The sequence below is a fragment of the Falco punctatus genome (genome assembly GCF_963210335.1).
Source record: "Falco punctatus genome assembly, chromosome: 4".
Classification (NCBI taxonomy): domain Eukaryota; kingdom Metazoa; phylum Chordata; class Aves; order Falconiformes; family Falconidae; genus Falco; species Falco punctatus.
In genome coordinates this window covers 58,421,834-58,442,819 of record NC_137583.1, presented here as the reverse complement: position 1 = coordinate 58,442,819, position 20,986 = coordinate 58,421,834, and the positions used below count along the sequence as shown (strand labels likewise).

At 39.3% G+C, this 20,986-nt stretch overlaps 1 protein-coding gene across 13 annotated transcripts in view; it reads left to right on the top strand.

Annotated features, from left to right (window-relative positions):
- Nucleotides 1-20,986, top strand: part of KMT2C (lysine methyltransferase 2C) — a 197,622-nt gene that overhangs the window by 41,397 nt on the left and 135,239 nt on the right. For all 13 annotated transcript variants that reach the window (XM_080386936.1, XM_080386935.1, XM_080386941.1 and 10 more), the window contains exons 2-3: nucleotides 6,660-6,748; nucleotides 19,952-20,090. In XM_080386936.1, the coding sequence (XP_080243062.1) occupies nucleotides 6,660-6,748; nucleotides 19,952-20,090 (228 nt within the window). The remainder of the gene's footprint in view (nucleotides 1-6,659; nucleotides 6,749-19,951; nucleotides 20,091-20,986) is intronic.

Sequence of the window (20,986 nt, the reverse complement as noted above, 5' to 3'; positions counted from 1 at the left end):
AGGACCAACGTAGTACAGGTAACTATGCAAGGGCAGTTGAAAATACAGATAAACCAAACTTCACATTTGCTTAAAAGTACTAATTCGTCTGGCCTTTAAATTGTAAGAACTGTGCAATGCAAATTCATTTTGACACATGATCTTTTACGCAAAACCTGTCTTGGGACAGCCTTTTTGCTTCAAGAACTCTGCAGTCATCAGTCGGTTTCCCTTGTATTAGCTTACTTTCTGTCAATAGTAACTGTACTCTAGAATGAAAGCAAAGATGCATCTACAACATTCAGTACAAATAATCTTTAAAAGATTCCTATTTGCGTTTCTTTGGGTAGCATAGGAAATCTTTTGACAAATCTCACTTTCACAGGGGAGTACTGGAAAAGTTTAGATAAGAACCATTGTGTGGAGGCGAGGTTCTTTTTATGCTTTTTCTCAGACATCGCTGGTGTCAAAGGCTGTAGTATTTTTTATTATTATTTCAGGTGTTTAGTGCTCTCAGTGTAACTGTATAAAATATAGATGTGAAAAAATTTTCAAGTCTGGACATGTTACATCCTGGGTGAATTAGTAGTTTTGAGTGAATGAATAATGTCTTCTAGATCGTTACTGGTTGAAGGAGATGTAAGATGGGAAGTTGCAGTGTTTTGGTTTGAAACGTAAGCTGGTTCACTTCTCTGTGATGTAGTAATTTATGAAAAGATTTTTATGCTTTATACATTAGAAGTGTTAAGATACACACTTTTCTTTGATTGTGCCAAGAGACTAATAGGCAATATCAAGTATATTTTTGAGATCTTGTAATAATGAAGCTGAAGGTTGAACAAGTTCTATAATGAGGTAGTAATTGAAGTCTGGTTTTGTGCATGTTAAACAAACTACAGTCTCACTTCTATTACTAAAAGGTCAGCTTTTTGTCACCTTTGCATCACTTGTGATGTTTCTGTTGCAAATCTTTTCCATATATCAGGGTCATTCTGCCTTTAATATACACATAGCTAATAAAGGAAGTAAATAGGAAGAAAGTACATGGTGAGTTCTTTTTTTTTATAGTTCATGGAAGAAAATGTTGTGGAGGGCAAGTGCAGAAAATATTTTCACCTGTTGGTGATTGCTCAATTAAAAAATCCTCTTAAGAATCTTTCCAGTCAGAATCGGTTTGAAGCTGGAGTCGATATGATAGTGAGTTGCTTTTTTTTTTTTTAGTCTTGTTCATATATAGAGCTATTGAAATTAATTCTAGCAAGCTGGCATGTGCCTTGCTTCCAGTGTCATATTGTTCATTTTATCCAGACTTGGAAGTAGAATTTTCTCAGCGCTTAGCAGTAATAAAGACTACATTGAAAAGTGTTCAAGAGTGGGAAAAACCCCCACCTTTCCATGTAGGTATTTCCATGAATTGATTCTTAACTTGCTTGCTGTGGTTCCCTTTGCATGGGGCTACTAGCTGAAGTTTAGGTATTCTAGCTTACACTTAAGCACAGTTAAACTTTTACAGCTGTACTTAAGACTTGTGGTTCAGAAATAGTGGGAGCATGTGCTTTCGCACACCTGTTGAAAAGATTCTTGAAAAAACAGTAACAGCTTTCACTTGTGAAACTGTCATGTGAACATTAATTCATTACTAGCCGTGCTGACGGCAGCACTAATTGAACCTTTTTATAAATCATTCCTGTACCATCTTCCAGGGTAAGGCTGTGGACAGATGTTCATTTAACAAGACATCTGTGCTGGTTTAGGATGTTACTGTATCCCAGATGTTACACCGCTTTTTAAGGTTATTGGCCCTGTTTTATATATTTAGTGCCATCATTTTGCTCAGCAGTTTGCGAAGCGTAGCAAGGAAGGTATTTTCTCCCCTGAATGATCCAGAGGTTTCAGCATTTGAGAAAGAGGGGGAAGCTCTGGGGTAGTTCATATGTACACACTCTCATAAGGCTGAAATAAAATGCACTGTATAATAAGGTAGTTTTGATGCATGATCTGAACAAGTAGTTACCTGACTTTGTTGATAGCAAATTAGAAATTGCCGAAACTGGTGTCTGGCAGTAACTTCTGGGAATCATAAACTAGCAGCCTGACAGTGATGGGCATCTGAGGATAGTAGCTTTGTCAGTTATTTCACGTGGTTCCAGGAGATGTTGGCCTACAGCCTTACTCCTGATCACTTAGTGGAAAGAATGAGTAAGATCCAAGATATGCTTTTGACCTACCTTGTACTTGTCAGGTTACGGTGCTATTGCTACCACCTCTAAAAAAAAAAACCCACCAACAAACCCCTAAAAATTCAAAACACGGGAAAAATGTTATACATTTAAAAAAAGAAAGAAAGAGAAAGAAAGCAGAACAGAAGTATTGTATTATCTGATTACTGACAGGTGAATAAGACACTTTTCCATTTTCTCCCAGCTTTGTGCATCCATGCTGCTCTTTGTGCAGTTCAGCAGAAGCCGCTCAGGTGCCTGGTAATCTTCCAGCAATGTTGGCAGGGTGCTGAGACAGCCTCGGCGAGGCTTTCCCCAGTGCAGGGGGAGTACCTAATGCTCTGCTGAGCCCTCCAAAAGGTTTTCGTGGACTTCTATTTTTTTTTTCTTTTTTCCTGTGGGCTAAATTTAATTAGTTTTTTACCCAGAGAAGAATGACGAGATTTTTGTTTACTATGTTGTATTTAAAGATGGAGGTTAATGAAAGGCATTAGCTCAGAAAGCTAATTGATAACAAATTTAGGAGTAGGTCACAAAGGATTTCAATAAATTACTCCATTTTATGCAAATATGAGTAAACTTATTGTAGGCAGTAATTACATTCAACTGGAGTACCATATACGTAAAGAAGTGTAGCTTTGTCTGTTGACTTTGTTTCTTGAAATGCTGAATGTGCTTTAAACACTTAAAGAAGTTATATTTCTCTCAGTGGGTCTGTTCTTTTAAACGTAAATAGATATGCTTTTGTTTTTTCCTTCTAAATTGAACTCTGTTGTAGGAAAAAGGCAAGTGAGAAAGCCAATCACAGAAACTTTGGCAGCAGTTCAACCTGCGTACCGAGCCCACCTCCTGTTGTACTGACTAATATTTATTGTTGTTTTCTTGTAGAGTCCGTAGTGGTTGGGCTCTGCCTGTACAGTTTGTTCTGGGTTTGCAAGCTGTAGGAGACATGGCTCATCTGTGTTTGGTGTTTCTGCTGTCGTGAGCTGATGGGTTTCTGCAATGATATGTAAAAAGCATGATGTGGTTACCCCTCCTAGTATGAAAGTTTGGGATTGAACTTTGAGATCTAGAGCACAGCGGAGGTTGTAATGTTCAATACGGCAATTCCGTGCTGCCTGGCTTTGTGTAAGCGAAGGGAGAGTCATGGGCTGTTGTAACGTTGTGATGCCTTTTCGCATCCTCCTTCAGAAGAAGTCAAATCCCTGAAGAAGAACAAAGCACAGGTTGCTTTTCCTGCTTTATTTAAGAGGGAGTGGAATAAGTAAATAGAAAATAAAAAAATTTAGAGGGTTTCTCATTTGAAGAATGTAGTCTTATGCAAACCAGCAGAAACCTTTATGTATGAAACTGTTAAAATGTATAAATTTAATACAAATAATATTAAACAACCCATTCTTACTACAAATGTTGATTGCAATGATTAGGTATGCTATATGGCCTCCTCAAATGGCATTTTCTGTGGAAACATTAAATTATAGTTGACAGTACAATGTATAGTTCACTGTTCTGCGACTTATTTTTTTTTCTTTACGCCAAACATAAATTTATAGGCTATAAAATCTCTTCTGCTGATTGTGAAACAAAAATAACTAGCAAAAATAAGTTAATGAAATAAGCTAGTATTTTTCCACCACTTCTTCAGTTTTATTTAAAACCTGCACGGCATTATGAAAGCTCTTTGTAGAATATTTGGAGAAGGAGAATGTCAGGAAAACACCAGACATAGTTATTTGTATCTTTTGCCCAAATAAGCAATTATGTTTCATTAAATGAAACCTCTGATTTTCCTTGGTGTTAAATAGGTTGCTAAAATATGGGAGGGAGTTCAAAGAGTGACTATTGCTCTCATTTAAAGAAAATGTTTTAAAAGGCTTTGCGAAGTACTTCAGTGTTTATACATGAAATGTAGTTTTAACAGAAAATCTAAAGCTGTATGTAAACTATTAGATAAACATAAACAATCATCATCTTCCACTATCTAGCGATCCTCACCTGCAGGGTTGTGTTGGAGAACACTGAAATGGGGTATTTGTGAAGAAAGCAGAATTATCATTTACATTTGTGATGATTTCAAAGTAATCCTGGTTTAGTACAAACTTGTAACTTTGTGTTGCAGATGGATAGTTGATAGAAGAATAATTGGGATAGGATTTAGAAATAATCCCCATTCTTAGCTGGTTGTGTTCTGTAAAGCTTTTGAGCATTCCTGCACCGAGGGAAGTGATTTCACTTACCTGCATTCCCAGCCTTTCAGTTGGTGCTGGCTGATGTGCTGGGAGATTGTAAAGAACTACAACAAATGTAATACTTAAATGCTCATGATTTCTTACCAGCTGCGTTGTTTTTCTAAGCGTTAGAAAAGTGTTACCTCTTTCTTCCTGTATCTCAGTGTTGCTGGAAGAGCCTATTCTATCCAATGCATATGGTGTTCCATTTGTTCTACTCCCTACTCTTCATTATGGATGGGAATGAATCTGTGTGACCATCTCAGATGCTGCTATGAGAATAATCTGTGTCATTCCCACTTCCAAAGCACACATGTCTACCTTCCAACCAGCTCATCAATTGCTGTATGTGTGGATGGGCTGGTAGGGTGGCTGGAGGGAGGAGTAGAAGACAGTTTCTTCTGATTGCCGTGCCGTTCATTCTTGTTTAAATATTTGTGAACCATGGGTTTTAAGAAGCTACACTAGAATCTTGTAAGGTAGCAAGTAACAGAAGGGGATGCTGGCTTCCATCTCTTCTAAGAAGGCTATTACTTATTTTGTATGTTACGTGTATGTTGTCACTGCTTCTGGATAAGCAGGCAAGGGGAAGGATAGCCTTGTATCTCTAGGGTTCCCATTGCGCCCATGTTTTTCAGCATTGTCCTGAACAGATTTCACAGGGATACCAAGAAAAATCCTTCTGTTCTTCATCTCTTCTTGGTTTCCTCTTCTCCCCAGCTCCTTTGTAAATTGAGTGCATTTTTTTCCAGGTGTTGAGCCTCTGTTTAATTCTTCTTTCCCTCCTTTGCAGAGACAAAACTGGTCCCAACACAATTTTTGAAAGGGTCTTCTTGTTAGGTAGTCCAGGATAGTCACTTGTCTTCTAGCAGGAGAGTAATACATGTAGGCTCAAAAGATGGTTCCATTTCTGTGCATGTTATCCTCTTCGATCCATGAGAACGAAAGGCATTGCATGACAGAGCTTATTTCATAGCTCATTTAGCAGATCCGGTTCTGCAGAAATAGTTTGGATAGATTTAAGTACTAAAAGAGACTATATAAAAAAAGGAAATGCTCGTTTTGGGATGATTTAATCACTTAAAAAAACACCACCAAAACCCACCAAACCAAAAAACCCTTTCCCGCCCAACATAGAACTAAACCCAAACCTTCCAAAATCCTCAGTGAAAAAGGAACCAGAATGGTTTTGCTGGAGGGGGGCAGGCGGGGTGCCCGAGTGCTGGCCTGCATGGCATCCTGATTCAAGGCATGTTGGTTGGGTGAATGGTTGCCTTGGAGCTCTGGGACATTGGAACTGCTGAGATGCCCCAAACTGCTCAGAATTTGTGTTCTTGGAATCAGAAGCTCCCAGGGTCTCCCGGGCTTTCCGTCAGCACACCGGGCAGGTTGCCAAGTAGCCTGAAAATTTGGGAGGCGAGGTGCCAAGCTCTTGGCTCCCTTTCAAATGGGCTGCTGAACAGCTGGGAATCTGGATGCCTGGGCTTCTCAACAACCACGTTAGTTTGCTGAAGAGCCAGGCAGGGAAAAAAAGGCTGGAATTTGTGGCACAAACCTGTCTGCTTTCTGTCAGACCTTGGTTGAAATTGAAACAAATCTGCCAGGTATTGTAGTTCTGATTTGCTTGTCCTCATATGATGACTTTTTTTTAATGTGATGACACCTAGTCATCTCTCATAACATTTTATTTTCTGTGTCAAAATATTTGTTTCACAGAAAATAATACATTTTAATTTAATTGCTGTAGTGTCATTATTCTTCCATAGAAATTTCTTCCAAGGATGCTCTAGATGTATCGGTATCTGTTTTATAGCGTATGTAACTACTGGCCAGATTCTGGATTGTATTCTCTTGTATCTGTCTACAGTTAGCTCCTGTGTGGAGCAAACAGGATACCCATATCTTAAAATCTTGCCAATTTAATGTATTTTTTTGTTCATTAAAAGTATGTTACTGTATTTTTCTTGTAAGAATAATCAGAAAAAACTTCAGGGTCCAACTGCTGATTGTTGTTGTGTACGTTGTTGAGAATGGTACCTACAACAGGAAAAAAGGGGAGGAAACTTCTGATTTGTACAAGACTCAAATCATGGGTTAGCTTGAATGTTACACAATTTAGCGCTGACATTTATTCCTCCAACTGAAATGATTTAAATCCTAATTTAAATTTAAAACTTCAAAATTTTAAAAATGCTTTCAGTTTTAAAAAGCTTTTCCCTTTTTATGTTGGCAGGCCTCGGAATAGAGGAAAAACTGCAGTGGAGGATGAAGACAGTATGGATGGTTTGGAGGCAGCAGAAACAGAAAACACTGTGGAAACAGGTAATGAGAGTGTAGTGTTGATGGTCTCTCATTATTGCTTCTCTCTTGGAAATGCATTTAATTATGCAGGACTTCGGTAGACAAAGATTTCTTTAAAATTTTGTAGTACAAGATGTGCATTTGGGCAGATGTAAAAGAAAAAAAAACCCTGTGCTATTTAAATCTATATCAATTAAAGCTATTTGAACCTATTGCTCCTAAATAGTCTAATGGGAATGCCTTCGTAGTTTAGATGTGCAGAGACTCTTTTTCTGGTTTTGCAAGTCTGTATCTAAGAAAAATAAAAGCTCTGAAGCGGTAGCTGCTATTTTTAGAATCGCTGCCAAAATACAGTATAATTTATTGACCTTTACCTTCAGCTAACTACAGCAGATTATATACCAAAGGGATAACCAGGATAACCAAACGTTAATGCTTCCTACTGCCACTTAGGAAACAAGATAAATCTCCGTTCTCGCTTTGGTAAATATTTGTTGCGCTAATACCCAAATGCTTCAGTTACTAGAGTGATCTCGTTGTACTGGACCAAGTACTGTTGTAACAGTTTGCGATTTCTGTTCTGGCAGGTTAAGAGTCTAAAGAGACAAGCAGATGAGCTAACACACAAGATAAAGGCCATGGTGAAAAACTGTCATCCCTTTGCCAGGCACATGTCTGTAGCCATTTGCCTGTTTTTAACCAGGGACTGAATATCTGTAGAAGGATGAAACCTGCCAGGAAGGATGATGCCATGGCCAATTGGCGGAACTTCGTTGGTTTGGCAGAAATAAGCCTTAAAAATGCATTGAGACATAAAGGTTCATAAATTCAATTAGGTGGTCCTATATGTGTAATGAGCGAAGTGGAAGGAAGCACAGAGACACTAACAGCAGAAAGTGGTGGTCAGGGTGGAAATTGCGTGGAAATGCCAGCTAAGTTAAGGAAATTGTCAAATTACTCTCATAGCTGCTAAGTAAAGGAGGTAAGCTTGTGAAGTCCTTCAAGATAAAGGCAAAAATCTGTGCTTAGTGTAGATCCATAGGGAGAACAAGCAGAGGACCTCAAAAGCTTGGAGCGAGTCCACAGGAGGTCCATAAAAATGATCAGAGGGCTGGAGCACCTCTGCTATGGAGGCAGGCTGAGAGACCTGGGGTTGTTCAGCCTGGAGAAGAGAAGGCTCTGGAGACACCTTATTCCAGCCTTCCAGTACCTAAACGGGCCTTATAAGAAAGATGGGGACAGACTTTTTGGTAGGGCCTGTAGCAATAGTACAAGTAGTGATGATTTTAAACTAAAAGAGGATAGATTTAGCTTAGATATTGGGAAGAAATTCTTTACTGCGAGGGTGATGAGGTGCTGGCCCAGGCTGCCCAGAGCAGCTGTGGGTGCCCCATCCCTGGCAGTGCCCAAGGCCAGGCTGGACGGGGCTTGGAGCAACCTGGGCTGGTGGCAGGTGTCCCTGCCCATGGCAGGGGGGTGGGAACTAGGTGATCTTTAAGGCCCCTCCTAACCCAAACCATTCATGATTCTGTGAAAAGAGCCAATTTTGCAGCAACAATTTATATAGGCTGTACAGGGGCATGGTTGCAGTGATGAAAGCCTTAAAAGAGGAGGCTGAAATTGTTGAGTGGATGGAGGATGAGCTTTGGCTGTATATGCTGGTCTCTTGCATCTCACTTGCCAGATGTTGAGAAGGCCTTATACTTGAGACTCAAGGCTTTGGGGATTGTCATGACTGTTTAGTCACAGCCCTGTGTTGAATTTAAGTGTTGCTAATGTTTTGTGGAGGGAGTCTAGATTAAAGCTTAATGCCAGGATGTTTGATTGTTTCATTCTGTCCATTGTTTTCCTGCCCCTGGTAATAAGCTGCTGGTGGTAGTGAACTTGGATGGCCTTTTCCAGCTTCTACAAGTAGGTAATTACCAGTTATTAGAGTAGAAGTTGTAGCAGGTATTTGTCTGTAGAAAAAAAGAGTAGGGGAAAGGAAGGCTAGTTCTCATTGTGTCCTATATTCCATTTATTACTCTTCCTATCCTATGTGCTAGAAACAGGCCTATGAAAATCAGCAAAGGGGATAGAAAGTGGTAAGTTTTGTAAATTTTAAATATATTATTAAAAAAAAACAGAAAAGAAATTCGAGCTTAACAACTGCTCGTACACTACTGTGTAGAGCATTTAATGATAGCTGTCTATTTTTGGCTTTACATGTCATTATTAGCAAAGTTCCTCAATAGACATCTGAGAGTGGTTTTTACTTTGGAGGAGAAAGGGACACAGATAATTATTTTTAAGGCTCCAAGAGTGCATATAGATAAGTTTCTCCATTATCCTTCATCAAAATCATTCTGGCTGTCAGAGAGTGCTGATGCTCGTTTCTAAAGGTACACACAGCAGCGGAGCACTGTCCTAGAAATCCCGATGGACAAAGACTCTGCTGGGTCTGCTGCTGGAAGTGATGCACCATCATTTCAGTGCTGAGCCCAAGATGGTTTTTGCAAACTGTACTCTTAAGTAAAAAGAAGCCTGGTAAAAATACATAGGTCTGAAGTCCCATTTTTACTGAGGAAACCAGAACAGACTTGAAAGACCATTACTGTGTTGAGCAATTTGATAGAGACAGAATTGCAATTACATTATTTTAAAAGTTGAATAACATGTGACTTGATAGAGGTTTAATCATATTAATAGAAAAAGCTGCTGCCTTTAAACCTTAGTCTAAGCACTTACCTGTGTTAATAATAGTGTTGGAGAATGAGTAATCCCAGTTTGTTTTTCCATGTAAAACTATGTTAATCAAACTGAGGTGTATTTGTGTTCTAGTTTATGAATTTCTGCTTTGACTGAAAAGGTCTTTTATGTTGTTTTCTTGCAAGTAGTGGACTTGTGGACTTACCAAAATTTGCTGTAGTAGCTGGCAAGCCAAAACACAGTATAGTAGTATTACAAAACTTGAAACGAGACCATCTGAACATCTTGACATGTGATTTTTGACGTATTTTACGTCTCCATATTTCTAGCTTCTTTTCCATTGTTCATGTGTTGAGAATAATCAGGAATTCTTCTACTGTGTGAGGTTTTCATTTCTTGTTTGGGTTTGGGAGCTTGTTTCTATTTTGCTTTATTTATGGAGTCTAGCATTAGTGGTGACCTTTTTTGAGTTAATTAGTTTTCATAAAATGAGGGAGGTCCATGTTACTTATGTTGTACTCAGTGTAATGAGCTCTACTTTTAGGGAAGGGAGCAGTGCAGGAGCAATGAGAGCTTTGTCACAGGGAGGGGAAAAAGGAGATGCCTCATATCATCCCACCTAGGATAAGGACATGCTTTCTAGCTGTCAAATCTTGTATAAGGGAAAAAAGCAAGGGGAGATGTAAGTACTAAACCCTATACATTATTTCCATTTGTAATGTTGACACAAATATTTTTAATAAAAGGGATGGCAAAAATTCTTCCTGAAGTGACTCTTTCATAATGCTAAGGCACAGCCATTTTAATTGCAGTTTGGGAAACAAGTTACTAGCCTTACAAAATTCTGTAATCTCGTATGTAAAAAGAGGCAGAATTGGAAGCAAAGCAGGGTAAGCTGTGTGCTGCTCTGATCATTTCAGTATGGGTTATTATCCCCGCCAACTACAGTGATTTCTGAGCTCTGCCCGTTTTCTGCCAAGTGCTGTGTTCACTTTGGTATAAATGAAAGTAGAATTCTTAAGGATGGAAAGAGAGGAGGAATTTGGAATTGGAAAAAGGAAATGCTGGAATTTGGAAAAAAAAGTCTGTTTGGAGCTTAGTCAACTTTTTCCTGAAAAATGGTGCTGGCAACTGCTTCTACTGAATCAATGGACTTTCAGCTTCTTGTAAACCTCAGGACAGACTCCTTTCCTTTACCCACCAGCTCTTGCTGATTTCTTGGCTCCTCCCTTAGTGACTCTTTTGCTTCTCAGCTTCAATTTGGTCTTTGCAGCTGTCTGTTCCTTCATTTTTCTTCACTGTGGTTTCCTAAGTGATGTTACACTGTTATTTCTCTACCCAGCTGATTTTGAGCTTTATCCATCCCTCCCATCATTTTAGCACCCACAGCATCATAGCATGGTTAATGCTGGCTGGGACCATCTGGTCCAGTCCTCTGTTCAAGCAGGGTCACCTGGAGCCGGTTGCCCAGGACCATGTCCAGACAGCTTTTGAGTATCTCCAAGGATGGAGACTCTGCAACCTCTCTGAGCAACATGTGCCAGTGCTCAGGCACCTTCACAGTAAAAAAAGTGTTTCCTGATGTTTAGAGGGAACCTCCTGTGTTTCAGTTTGTGCCTATGGCCTCTGGTCCTGTCAAGACCTTCCAGTCATCAACACATTCCACCTTTCTAGCTATTGGTAAAATAGTTTGCTGTAGAATACTGGGTTCTCCTGTAGGTCCTCATGGGTTGCTTCTCTCCCTAAGAGTAGTTTTTTTTCTGATGACTGACTCTGTAATGGCCAAAAAAACACAAACCACAGAAGTCTGGAAAGCATGTGGCTTTGTGCTCACATGTATATGCAAATATAAAATTGCTAGTCTAAAGAAAGAAATAATATAACAAATACTTCCTGGTAAGCTTTCTGTAGGTTTGGTGGCCCTTTGCTGTTGACGAAGACTCGACTTTGCTTCTTTGCCCTGTTTTCTGTTCATTTCAGCAAGTTTCTGTACTTGGTATTTTCTTGGTTCTGCATTTAAGTTGACTGAAAGTGAATTCTGTGTGTTAATTATTCCCTCTTTTTTGGAGAACATTTGTGAAATATCCAGCTCATCCTAGATTCTATAAGTCTTCCTGTCTTTGTCACATAAAAATGTTGAAATTCAGACTCTGATCTGGGAGAAGTGCAATAAAATAAGTTTTAACTGCTGAGTCTTTTGGGAAGCTCATAGTAAATCCATCAGGTATTGATTTGTACTCTGTATGATGTCAACCAATTCTTAAAATAAATTAATACTTAATAACAGACCCTTACCTTCTCATCATGTTTGGAGGCTTCAGAATTGATAATACATAAAAGAGCCTGGATGATCTTATCAAGTGATAGCTCCTTGTCTGTGCTACTGTCATTAGTAATATTATTATCGGACCCAGTGATGTTGCCTGGCCAGTTGATTTCTTGTTGGACTTCACATTATCTTCCTGAAGATAAGCCTTCCTCTAACCAGGCTCTTTTGTCTCTGGGCAAAGCACAAAAGAACCAGAAACAAACACTTCTCAGTGGAGGAAAGTTATCTGTGTAGAAGCTGCCAGAGGATTTTGGACTAATTCAGAATCTCATCAGCTTTGAAGCAGCCTGAAAAGCACTTTTCTAGAGAAAAAAAATTCTTGCAGTATCCTACTACTTAGAGCAAATACAGTCACCCTTTTGCAACAACCTGAACCATGCTGAGTAGAGCCTCCCACTAAGACAAACATGCTTGAGACCAAGTCCTGGTTTGGGTGACTCAATGGCAAAAGCTCTTGTCAACCTTGTTAACAGCAAAGATGTTTTAAAATCCACTTTGTGCTTTTCAGACAGATAGTTAGGCCTCATCACTATTCCACTTAGCACTTCCAAAATTAGTGAAAGGAAGAATGAACACCACTGAGGGCGTTGGCTGTAGATCAGATTTGTCCATAAATATTTGGGGCAAATATGTGCTTAAAAATGCACTTAAATATGTTCGAAGGTAATTAATATTCTCTGTGCTCATTATAAAAGGAGTGGTTCCTTCTTTCTTATGCAGCTGACTCCTACCTGTTCAGCCCCTGGAAAAATTAGCAGAACTGAAGCATTTTGTTGTTACTATTATAAGCATCTTTCTATTTTTCGTTGTATTCTGGTGAATTATTTGTAATGAGAAAACCAAATGCAACAGGAAGTTACTTGATGCTTGCCTTTAAATCATTACAGGCATACTTGATAATAGTATTTATCATGCATGCTTAACATGGGCCATTTAGAAAAATCTGATTTTTTTTTTTTTCTTTCTGAGCGATATCTCTGTCTCAGGTGTTTTGAGAGCAGGTGGCATATTTTTGTAGTAGGTGGAATCTTTGATTTCCAAATAATATTAACCTCACTGAGTTTTCCATTCTGGAGATTTTCTGAAATGCAGCCTCCTCTTTTGCTTATTTATTTGGTACTGCTTTTGCTGTTTTGTTATCAAACTATGCGTTATTAAACCTAACCAACAGGTTTTGGAAGGAGTTTTCAAGGCCCCAGAATATTCCACCTTCCCATTGCCCTGAAGCTTGACGCTGCTGCTGTGTCGTTAGTGACACGATGGGGAGAATTTGTGTTGACATTACTAGTCAAATATACTGAAACAGCAGCATGTAGCTTGTGTGCTGTACGCTCTTCTCACTGGAAATGGTGATATTTTGTGTAACTGTATTAATTTTTAGTAATGTTGTGTTGAGGCTGACTCTCTAGTTCGGTAGAAGAAATATTCAGGAATTCAGACCTCAGTCCTACCTAATTAAAATCATAGTATAAACCAGGCTGGCATTGGGAGTCCCACAAGCATCTACCCTAGTAATTGTTTTCTAGGTCAGGTACAAAAGGTAAGAAAGTAGCAGGTAAAATATACTTCTTTTATTATCATAAATAAGTTCCCACATGCAAGGCACTGAAGGCTGACCATAGAAAAGGAAATGTCTCTTAAATTCAGTAGTAGTGCATGTAAAAGCATGTGCAGGGACAAATCACCATCCTAATTTTGTATAAATGAAAATTGCTCTCAGGTAGCTGTTGCTACCTAAGCAAGTGGTACTGTAGTTTTTCCAAGAATTGCAGGAGCTTTTAGAAGTCAAAGGAGGAACTAAAATTTTAAGAATTACTGGCAAGCGGATAAGGGGAAAAAAGCATCAGTGTGTATTTGTCTTTTCGTACTGTTGCTTTATAAACCAATTGCACGACTGCATGGTAAATGCCACGTGTGGTTCTGTTTCCCCTTCTCCAAAAGGGCAAGCTGTAATTGGGAAAGTACAGGAACGGCCAACGAGTACAGCAAGAAGTAAATAATAGATTCTGTGTGAGGATCAGTTAAGGTAAAAGAGGCCAACCTGAAATTATATGACTGAAGAGGTATTCGGTAGGGTCCCCCAGCGTGATGAGTGGTATGGAGAAAATGAGCAGGGAATGATGATTCATTTTGTTTTGCAACACAAAAATTAGGGGACACCAGGTCACGTTCAGAGCACAAAGGTAGGTGTGTTTGCATTCAGCATCTACTTACATTATAGAATTCATTACTGCTGGATCCTTTGGGCATAAGAAAATTTACCAGGTTTCAAAAAGGCCTGAACAAATTAGTGGAAAAATAATCACGAATGCTGTTGAGTATCACCTCTAGCTCAGAAAGTTCCTCGATTGTGGGTCACTGGGACCTGGTTGTCCATAATACAGTATGTTGTGTTCAGAAGGAAGGAAATTACAGTTTAAATGGTCCTACATTGAAAACCTTATTTTATAACTGGTACACAATGTGCACAAAGTTACTTTCTGTATAAAATGTATTTAACAAATAGGAGTTCTATTTGAATGAAAAGTATCAAAATACATGCTGAAATGTACAAGAAAGAATAACTGCAGTCTTTCTTCTCATCTCCGTGTAACAATTGTTGCAGTAAGTAAATCACTGCAGTGTCCTTCAGGTAGGGAAAAAATAGCCGAGTGGTGGTTTTAAAAGAAAACACATGTGCAACACTTAACAAAGAAACCCCAAGAAAACACTTTTGACACAATTGTAGGTTTTGTTGTTTATTGTTGTGAATAACATTTTACAGTGTTGGCTTAAGATGAAGAATGTATGTGTTTGTCCATGGAGAAACGGTTCTTGCATGTGGTTATTACTGTCACACTCAAACCTCAGTATGCTTTTCCCCCTCTCTCTCCCATGGTTATATTTTTAGCTGGCAAGAATATGTGGCTACAGACTTTGTGCAGCCCAAGTAATGGTGGTGGCTATTAGCAGCCATCACTCCCTGCATGTCTTCCAACATACCCTGGCTTGGCTTGCTGGTGTCTGGAAGGGTTGCAGGTGATCTGAACGGGACTGGTTAGCTGCGGTGTGTCCATTTGTTCCCCCATGTCCAGCTGCTAAAACCTATACGTAGGAAGTTAACAGTACGTGAAAAATTTCTGCACATAGGTGATCACTGTGCGTGCCAGTCTGAATTCCTCAGATGCTAGCAGAAGTGATGTTTCTATGAAACTGCGTCTGGAACAGTAACAGAATTATGAACTCTGACTAGTGGAAGCTTGTTTTATTCCTAAATTGGGGATAGTAAGCGAAACTTGATCATTAAAGTACTAGATAGGCATTTTAAATTCATAACTTACATTCCCTTGTTAAGATTTCTTTTCATACTGTTGCTACATTGACCCGGTTTCTTTAGCTGTCTAAACTGTTAGAACTAGAGCACTTTGGTGTTGCTTGTACTTCTGTGGACCCCTTCAAAGCTTGTCCCATTAGCTGTTTTCTGATGCTGCACTACCCCTTCCTTGTGCAAAAATACCAGTTGCATCTGGTGGTTAAAAGCTTGTTATTCCCTCTTGCAGAACATCTCAGTAAGCAACAGCTGAGACTCCTGGATTGTCCCTGCTGTGTTTGGTGATAGTTATTTTCCAGCCTGCAATACTTCCTGTTCTTGCTGAAAGGTTTGGAAGCTCATGACATTTGCTTTGTTGTCTGCCAAATTAGCAGTAGGTCTGACAGGTCCCAACCAGTAAACTGGTTAAGCGGTCAACTTGTTCTGTCTAAAGAGCGATAGAATATTTATTTTATATGTATGATGGCTGTTTTGATTCCTCCCCAATATCTCTATATACTGAATAATATGAGATTTTAAAGGAGGGTTTTTTTGTGGCAGAACTCTTAGAGTATTTTCAGTTTTTAACTTGGAAAGTAGTTTCCAACTTTAAAAAAAAACAAAACACAACTTGAATATGTTGCTGTCGTCTTTGCCCAATGACCATAGCAGAGCCCACACATCTATCTCCTTATCTTGCTGTAGAATTACCCAAGTGGCTTGCAGAATAGTGTCTTGTGATTACTAGAAAACAGTAAAGGTTTGTTTGTAACAAAAGAACATTTTAGATCTTCAGTCAGTGTTGCTTCATCACATCCCCAAACAAATTTGTGGTCATGTAATAAAACTCTTGCCGTCACCAGTTTCCCCCTCCCCACAGGCATGACAGATATGACAGAATCATGGCCACAGGTGGACTTACAAAAAACAGGGCTTCCACCTATGAGTCTTGATGCCTGCTGGATGTCTCTTACACGGGGAGAGGTTTCTAAGGCACCTGGAGATAGAGCAGGGAAAGAGAAAATGGTCAGTTCTATTCTGAATGTTACACATTTCTATATGAGACATGTAAGTGAGGAGACCAACTACTATCAGGAAGGTGGGTAATCCACATAACTGACTGAGAATGGTGTTTGCTGTTTGTTACTTTGTTTGTTTACTGCATTCTGCTCTAGAAAGAGGAATACCAATAATTACTAAGAGAAGAAATTTGTGAATGCTTAAAATATGGAAACATTGTAGAAATTTTTTTTCCTCCTTTAAAAAATTTCAAATTACTTCTTAAACAGTACAAAACCTACAGATTCTCTTTTCAACCCTGAGCCCAGTGTATACATATCTTTCTTAAGCAAATGTGATGAAAGTGTTAATTAAAAGAGAAATTCAGTACCCATGCTATAAAATTTACCAATCCCAGTGACTTCCCTGCATATCTGTCCCCTGTCTATGTTAGGCAATTTTTAAATATTTTTTTATCTCTACTATTTCATATCTCCATCCCTGGAGACGTTCAGCTGTCCTGGGCAGCTGGCTGTGTCCAGGTGGCCCTGCCTAGGTGGGGAGTTGGGCAGGGTGACCTCTGGGCTGCCTTCCAGCCTCAGCCATGGTGTGATTCTGTGAATATTGCCCGAGTTGTAAAACGTATGGAAGTCTCAACCCTTTTGATGACCCATGTAGATAGGAACTTTGCTCCTTATCCCTTTGGGGTTTTCTTTTAACCTTAGTAAGAAAAGGCTTTCTGTCCTCACCAGTCAGGTGGGAAAGAACTATTGATGTAATTGTCTTCAAACAATAAAAATTTTCTGTATGTTTCCCAATATTTTCCTAATGTTTTAGTAAAGGATAGTGACATTAAAAAAGAATTTGGGGACATTTGGGAATTGTGCAATTAGCTGCTTTAATTCTCAGTTCCCCCTCCAACTCATTATACATGAGCAAGGCCTTCATTGTGACAGAAAAAGTCATGAAAATAGGATGCAAAATAAAGCCTTATATATGAATCTGCAAATGAGCTTCACATTTATTAATCATTCATAGTTCCTTCATTCCCAGAAGCTTCAAAGTAGGATGCCATAACCAAGCCTGATGAACGTTCATTAAATACAGTGAAAAGCAGTTAATGTATTGTGCCAGATGCTTCCAAGAACATCTCTTGAGGCAGTGCTGAGGGTATCTGCTGTCCCATTGCTACACCAGTGCTGGACTCCCATCTCCTAGGAGTTGGACTCATGAAATGCACTGCTTCCATTCTTCCTTAATCTTCTGTTGGAGAACTTTCACGAAGTCTAAGTATGGCATGCACAACTAACATAAACGCTTATTTTCATTCTGTTCGGTGAGCACCGTGTTTTCAGTCTTCCAACGGCATATTGAGACACAGTTTGGTTTATTGCAGAGACAGCAGTTGAGATGTTGTTTGTCTCATTTAGTATAATTTGGGTTCTTTCTTTTCTAGAGAAGCAAACAGCAGGGGAAAAAGCACCATAAGGATGTAAGCTCATCTAGTTGTAGTGTGTAGTGAAACAATCTGTGTCTTCTCACACAGTCCAGAGTTCTTGAGAATGAATTAATGCCCGTGAACTTTGCCTTCCCACTGTAATGGGTGCCCATTAATGTATAATGAGATGAAAGCTGGCAAGGAGTAAATGGCTTTTGCTTGCTTCAAAGTTTCTGCATGCAGAGAATAAAGCGGAATTCCTTTTGCAAAGTTTTACTAGGTTAAATGAAGTCACTGAGATGGTTCAGAGCAAGGCCACAATTTCTGGTGGTCTTCCTTGAGCACTTCATGCGTGTTTGTCCTGGACTGTGTTTTGGGGTTTGTTTTTATTGATTTGGCATCTGCCTGTCTCATGGGTGTTTATTTTTAAGCTCTTGATTGAGGTTGTAATTAGAAATTCAGGGGTTATTTGCACAAAAGTTATCCTTCGGATCCAATATACTTTGGAAACACAGTACAGATCATTATGAATGGCTCCACTGGACACTGCCTGTTGTGGGAATCCTCGTCCAGGAACAATTGCAGAGATTGTTTGTTCAGATGTGCCAAAAACTAAGGGTGTGGGGTTTTGTTTTGTTTTCTGTATGGAGCCATTTACTATTACAAGGGATGTGTTCCCAACAGGATATTTATTTAGTGTCAAATGATTGTCCAGAGTTTTATTTTTTTTCAGGACAGGTTGGTGGAATGGTTTAACACAAGCCATTTGGCTTTCAGACAGGAATAATTTTTGGATGTTTCAGATGTCCAAAAACATTTCAGATGTATGTTACTGAGTAGCTTAACTGAAATAGGTGAAGGAGTTCCAGTTTACACTAGCTCAAATAAATATCCGGCACACCCAGTCATGAACAGGAATGGCTTACTCTTCCCCCTCCACCCCCCACCCCCCCCTTAATTTTGTGTTTCTCTCAGTATGTTTTATATGCCTTCATTGGGGATTTAAAATGTTGTACATTGTCTTCCTAAATGAGTTCACTCCAGGTTAAAGAATATTTTTACTTCAACCTCTGTACATCAAATGAGAAAGATTTCCCCTTCTCCGTGTGCTGTAGTGGGCATATAATTCCAATATTACAGACAGAGCTGTGCCATTTTACGTTCTGAGAATTTTTGTCTCTTTCATTGTTCTTATTTATAAGATTAAAGCTTGTAGCAGGTTTTTGTGCACACCCACCCATGTGGCAGATTCTTCTGCCCATCCGTTTCTCCACTTGAATCATTTATCCTTTGCAATATTTGATTATATCTTGACACGTTGTGTATCTTTGCTTAAATCTTCTAAATAATTTCTTGCTTGACTGTAGCTGGACTTCTTAAAAAGAGCTGTGTGTATTGGCCTCTTAGCTCAAACCCACATTCACTGGAAGGTTTAGGTGGCCTGCAGCCTGGGTCCATGTCCTTGGTCTAGCTCTGTTGTGGAGACAGGTGGCAGCCATGGACACTGACAGGAGGAGGCACTAGTGTCTTAAGCTACCAAAGAACATCTGCAAAAGTCCTATGATTTTTATTTTAATTAAGTTTCAAAATCAAAGTATGGAGGAGTGCAGAAATTACAAAGCGTATTGCTCTAAAGCCTTCAGCCTTGTTCCTGTTTTCTGATGAACTTGGAGCCTCACATTGCTGGGTCCTCCTGGAAAATCCTGGATTCACTTAGTGCAAAGGAGGAAACCAAATGGGAAGAGGATATAAGTTGTACAAACAGTGGCAATTTGGTGTTCCATGTTTCTGAGAAGAAACAAACTTTCTGGGCAAACAGTAGCATTGTCAGCTGTAGATGTATGTATTTCTGTCGTTAAAGGTAGTCTAAATAAAAACGAGGCTGCAAATGGTTTACATTCCTGCAGTTCAGAATGGCGTTTAAGGTGGCATAAACAGTGTCCTTCCTTCCTTCACCTCCTCAGCCCTGTGCTAGCATAGGGTTAGTGTAACCAGGAATGAGCTAGTGCGGGGAACTGGTCAAAGTTAAAGCTAATCTGGGAGGAAAAAAAAAAGATTTATGATGTCCCAGCTGAGAGTGCTCACCCTGATGTTTGTTAGGGATGATGGAGCAGGTGCACAAGATGAGATGTGGGGAGAATGAGAATGTCTGACGCTGCAACCTCATATGAAAAGGTTGTAATTGAACAATGCTTCCCCTGCCCCATTGCTCATTACTTATTGAACACCTTTAGTTCACAGTGGTACACAGTGTAACAGAAAAAAAAATTATAAGCATTCAATTTCATGTTTTAGCTAGAGGTGAAAGGTAATATTTTCCTACTTGCTTAATTTTGTTGTGTCTGCGAACATAGAGATGTGGGTTAATCTATCTATAAATAAAATGGATGTTTGCAGAACAAGGGAAAGCTTACAGATGTTTTTATAGTCTAAATAAATAAAATAGTAAATAAATAAATATGATTCTTATTTTTTAAACAGAAGTCAAAGAGCAGTCTGCAGAAGAGGATGCCCAAACGGAAGTGGACAGCACCAAGCAGCTAACACCAGTCCTTCAGCACTCAGTATCTGAGGAGTCTGCAAGCTCCACTGCCTCTGTGGGTGTGGAAGCTAAAACCAGGTTAGTGAGCCAGGCAGCAGGTGCTGAGCCGGGGCAGGGCTGGGAGCTGGGTAACGCGGTGCAGAGTGCTCGGGGTGCACACTTGGGCCGTGCTGCTGCTGCTTTGAAGTGCTGGCAACAGCAGCCTGCGCTTGAGACTGATGGTTTAACTGACGTATAGGGAGGTGAGGGTGAAGAGCACGTTCCTTGGGTGGTTGTCCTCAGAAAACACTGGTAAATCCTTGAATTACAGCGTATTAGCTGTTTGACTTAAAACAGACATAAGTGATATGAGATAAAATGTGATTACTGAGGCTTTCCTAGTGTGAAAATGGCATATTTAGCAAATCTACATAAAGTTATTTCTGAAGTTTCAGTTTGGATGCCTATATTTTCAGGAACAAAGTAAAACAAATCCCCTGTCATTTCTACTGTGTTCTTCCTTATTTCAGAATTTTTAACACAGAAAATAATGTTTGTAATTTTTTTTTTAGCTTTTTTATAGATTTCCTGAAAAGCAGTGCACAGTACTAATTACTTTATTTGAGGGAAACCAGAACGCAGTGTTGAAACAGTGTTGCAGAACTCTAGCAGAGCTGCTCTGTTGAAGCCCTCGGAACAGCTTTTAACCCAGTAGTGGGTCTCTTCTGCTGCAGAGATTGCTGTTAACAGTTACCAGAGAGTTACAGGTGTAATTACATTTTGACAGACTTGGAATCATTGTCATCATTTTACTTCCTTCTAATCCAACACAGAGCATATTTTCCATGTGTAAAAAAATTACTTCATCTACTTGCTGCATATATAATTTCCATGTTTTACATGCTCACGAACTTTTTAGGTTCCGAGAGGTACTTCCCTTCTTGCAGAGGATTTTGGTTAAATAGATCTCATTTGTATATCTGAATGAAATACAC